Genomic DNA, 4649 nt, shown 5'->3' with positions numbered 1-4649 from the left:
GCCTTCAAAGGTTTACTGGATGATAAAACCAAAACAAAATTATCCAAGAATGGTGGACTTTCAACTACCAAAGAGTAAACATGCACCGTACATCTTTTTCAAAATTCAACACAGTAACCAAAATAAGGATTAAACTAACAAAATTGATTTTGACCAAATGATAAAATAGTAAGTAACCCTCAACTCTGTCGAAGCCCACTATATCACACTTAATGGAAGAAAAAAAAACGGATTCATATTGTAGTGAAGGCTTTCTTTGCAGAACCACTGCTAGAACCCACAGGAATCACCTTCAAAACATTAAACCTTACAGTCTTGGACAAGGACCTGATACAAGCAAATCATATAAAATGTTAACAACCAATAAAAACACAAAAAAGAGTCACAGGTTTTAGTGGATATTCCCATAAATAGATTTACCTGCATTGCCCAATGATAACATGATCCCCTTCTTTGACACGGAAACAGGGTGAAATATGGGCTGGTATGTTCGAATGTCTCTTTTCATATCTGTTAAGTATGCAAACATGCAAAAATTACTACTTAAATGGAACTGTATAGAAATATAATTGCAATTCACTATAATGTTCTCTAGTTACCTATGATATTTCTTGACAAAATGGAGATAGTCCCTACGGACAATAATTGTCCGTGTCATTTTAGCACTGTAACATGTTCCAGCTAATATACGACCTCTTATTGAAACAATATCAGTGAATGGGCACTTATTTTCGATGTAGGTCCCTACATAAAAACCAAGAAACCCTAGTTCACACAATCCAGTGGAGAAAGACCCAAAAACATATAACGGAAAAATACGTGTATTGACAATCTAGTTGAGAAAGACTGCAACAATATAAAATAACATGCACCAATCAGAAAATATTTGCACGAATCAGTGGAAACCGAAAGACAAAAATAAAAATTATAGATAAAAATAAAATAATAAATAAATAAATAAAACCAAGATGATTCCACAACTTCTAGTTCATGTATCAGAATCAAGAAAAAACAAAAACTAATCATAAGAATGACATCTTGATTATTCTTAAGATTCTTAATTTTGCTTTTATTATCCTATGTTAATGATGAAGGAAAAATAAAAAAATTAATCAGCGCATAGCTTCTTGAAATTAGTTCCAAAGCTTTGAATCTTTCAGGTAAGATCGGATATGCAAAATGGAGTCTGTAAAGAATACCATCTTTCTCTGTAAAGAAATAATTCAAAGCGAAAATCGAGTCTGTAAAGAATACCATCTTTCTCTGTAAAGAAATAATTCAAAGCGAAAATCGAGTTTGTAAAGAATACCATCTTTCTCTGTAAATAAATAATTAAAAGTGAAAACCAAGTCTGTATTATTTTTATGACAATAACCCCGCAGATGATTTTCCTGCATCTGGAATGATTGTTTGTCGGCCACAGCTGATACATGGCAAGCATGGGGTTATCTTTGCAGTTGATGATTTCTTGCTAAGTTCCTTGCTGGTAGCGAATTTAATTAATTGCCTTGGCACTGATTGACCAGATAGTAGAAGTTGGTTCTGTTGGCAAACCTATGATGGAGGGAGTTCCTACTTTCTTTGAAAATGCTCAAAAGGTGTCTTAGAACACAAGATATATTGTAGATGCAAGAGATAAAACTGTTGCAAGTTGGTCTTGTTGGCAAACCTATGATGAAGAGAGTTCCTATCTTCTTCGAAAATGCTCAAAAGGTGTCTTAGAACACAAGATATATTGTAAAAGCTTTAGACAAGACTGTTGCATCATTACTTATGCTATTAGAATTTGGTACACTTCCATACCTGGCATGCTACTTTTACCACTAACATTCTTACTAAACAGGGGCTCTTCAGCTACAGAGACCTACATAACATGTGTTCAAAGAATTCAAAACATCCTACAAAAAGGCTTTTTATTGTATCAATTTGGATGATTCATCATATAGCTATTTTTGAATCACAACAACTACTTCCCTAACTTCACAGACACTATATATTCTGGTAAACAATAAGAAAGAAATGTGATTCTACATTCAATTAATTCATATGGATTGATAGTTGAAGATCTACAGCATAGTGCGAGCCTGGTAAGTGATTGATGCACGTATTGGGCATGAGAAGTCTGTTCCAGTCTATACTAAATTATAAAGGGCTCTTGTTTACAGGTTTAATTGTGTTTTTATCATGATGGAGTCAATTTTCTGTCTTAAATATGAAGACTTAAAATGTATTTCAACCTCAAATGTATTTATGGGAAACAACTAAAAGGCAGCGTTAGAATTTTCTCCAGAGTCCAATACACATGGATCAAGTCAGTTACATTTAAATTGGCAAGCACAAAGACATTTCAAATGGCACCAGGATCCCTGCTTTCCAGAAGGTGATAACTTTCAGTCTTATGGGTGGAATCATGGTAATTTCCTTGCATGCAGGTGGCATGCAGCTTCAGTCTTCTCAGGAGAAACACCAAGATGGTCGATGCCCACATAAGAAACTAAAATGTCTCCAAGTAATGGGTAGCACTAAGATAGTCACAAGATGTTCGTTGCCACAATCAAGCATTCTTGTCCCATCGAGTTCCCAATATATGTTGTTAGTAGAGCAGATATGATCTCAACCATTATGAGTTCATTCAACCATACCCCCATACTAACAAACAATATTTTGGGAATTCATAACAACTACACCATTTCTATACCTGGTGTGTCTTCTTACTCGTGCAACCTTGCTACAAGGAAGCATTTTGGCATTCAAATGGATAATTTAATAGAAACAACAATTAAACTCACAATAATATATACAAACAAAATATATCGCAATAATCAAATCTTCCCAGAATTTAATCACCATACCTTGAATAGCTTCTTTGGGGGTCTTGAAGCCAAGACCCACATTCTTCCAAAACCTGTTGCCACCTTTTCTAGGACGTTTCCCCTTCCCAGACTTCTTAGAACTCAACAATATAAATTAAGGATCACAAGAGAAGCAAATCAAAAGATTCTAAACATGAAATAAAATCAAATAATACTACAATATGATTACCTGAGAAATACTTTTGGTTGCTTTAGAAAAGCTCTCTCAGTCTATGAAAACAATACAAGGAATTTGTATTAGAGATGTCACGTTAGTTAATAACAATGACAATACTAACAAGAACGTTTTCACTGTTCACCCACAAATACAAGCTTCAGAGTGGCATAGAATATTGGAAAAAGGCGTTTGACTTCTATTAAAAGGGCTTGTTATGGTTAACTTCTTTTTTATAAATAAACCCATCTACCAATATTTGAGCATATGGATAGAATAATAGAATGGATGATCGGAGAGCCTATCCCAATATTACATATATACCCATACCCTGCATTGAGATTAATAGCTTTAACATGAGCTTGCAACTCCAAACACGCAAAAGAACCATGACAAAATCAAGAACCCCGTTTGATAAAAGTACTAAAGTCTAAACTCAAATCCCCATTGTTTAAAAAAATTAAAAGTCTTGGGCAAATCCTGAGCTGGCCGTTCGTAAGACAACTGGAGAAAAAAAGACTAGCTCAAACCACCAACACATTGGAATATCTTGTTTTTATTGTTAACAAGATCCTAATAAAGTTGGCATCATGGAAACTTTGTCTACTAATTTATGTTATTTCCAAAAGTTTCCAAATAAGGACCAAACAGTCTAACGCGAATCCTACAAGCCAAACTAACAAGGGACCAAAAATAGCTTTTGGCCATTCTACACCCCAGATTACTGAGGATCTAACCAGTAAACACTTATCAAATCTAGGCCATTAATCAATGTGTTGAACCATTCCACACAAAAACAAACACCATACAAAACTTTGCCAACGAAACAAATCCCTACATTAGCCCTATTTCAAGTGAATCTCAACAAGGAGTGAATGCCCCAACGACTAAAGCCCTGGATCCTTGCTTTATTGCATATAGCCAGAACGAGGGACTATGCAGAATGTTGTCCACAAACAATGCAACCTTCTCATTTTCTAAATAGGGCAGACAACAATTCAATGTGAAATAACTGGTAATTGCAATGTATGTCACCTTGATCAGCGCTAGAGTCATACAAAACAAAACCGCTACAAATAGCTTAAGCCCCAATCCCACGTTTTTCGTAGGAAGAGAGACAGGATGAAAAAGAAGGGTTTCATTAATAAAAACTAGATATTGTGGGCCAAACAAATGTAAGAAAAACAATAGCTACCATAAAACAACATGAATCTGAAAGAGCTCAATAAACCAAAATCTTCTCCACTCCAGAAACTCGCTTGTTCTTCTGCGGAAACCCTAAAAAATCCAAAATACATAAAACAAACCATAAAAAGCCTTGAAGGAATAGAGCTTGAATACCTGTTCTGCCATGGTTGCAGGAATTCAAGACTTCTAACTTCGCATTTCAAGGCCTCGGTCACTCCCACTCCTACCTGAGAAGTTACAACATTTCGATGGAAAGATGCCGATTTCATTTTTCTCGCCAGCGTTATGAGGGAGGATTTCTTCTACTTCATCATCATGATGGTATTTTTTTTACGCATGAGGCGGAGGTCCAGAGCTCGAGTCTAGGCAGAGCCCTCGTTGGCAGTGCGAGCCAAGCACATGTCAGCTGCGAAACGAATGGCTCACTGGTGCTG

The 4649-nt window shown here is 35.7% G+C and overlaps 1 protein-coding gene across 1 annotated transcript; it reads right to left on the bottom strand.

The window, feature by feature from the left end:
- Window positions 1–233: 233 nt before the first annotated feature.
- On the bottom strand, window positions 234–4380 carry LOC149154941 (small ribosomal subunit protein uS17z-like). Its single transcript, XM_089438912.1, has 6 exons — window positions 4369–4380; window positions 3043–3083; window positions 2853–2953; window positions 600–744; window positions 421–510; window positions 234–327 (listed from the first exon to the last, which is right to left on the bottom strand). Exons 1-6 carry the CDS (start codon window positions 4378–4380, stop codon window positions 234–236), a joined length of 483 nt encoding a protein of 160 aa, XP_089295038.1.
- Window positions 4381–4649: the final 269 nt, after the last annotated feature.

Source organism: Pinus tabuliformis, chromosome 9 (assembly GCF_031772625.1).
Source record: "Pinus tabuliformis cultivar Carrire ecotype Pingquan chromosome 9, CPIR1, whole genome shotgun sequence".
Classification (NCBI taxonomy): Eukaryota; Viridiplantae; Streptophyta; class Pinopsida; order Pinales; family Pinaceae; genus Pinus; species Pinus tabuliformis.
The sequence above is the reverse complement of the archived record's forward strand: the minus strand, read 5'-3'. Positions and strand labels throughout refer to the sequence as shown.

What these genes read in the sequence shown, in the direction of transcription:
- LOC149154941 (XM_089438912.1), bottom strand. An exon ending in CCCCAAAGAAGCTATTCAAG is followed by an intron (nt 745 to 2,852) that starts GTATGGTGATTA and finishes GTTTTTATGTAG; the next exon opens with GGACCTACATCGAAAATAAG. An exon ending in TTTGTCAAGAAATATCATAG is followed by an intron (nt 511 to 599) that starts GTAACTAGAGAA and finishes CATACTTAACAG; the next exon opens with ATATGAAAAGAGACATTCGA.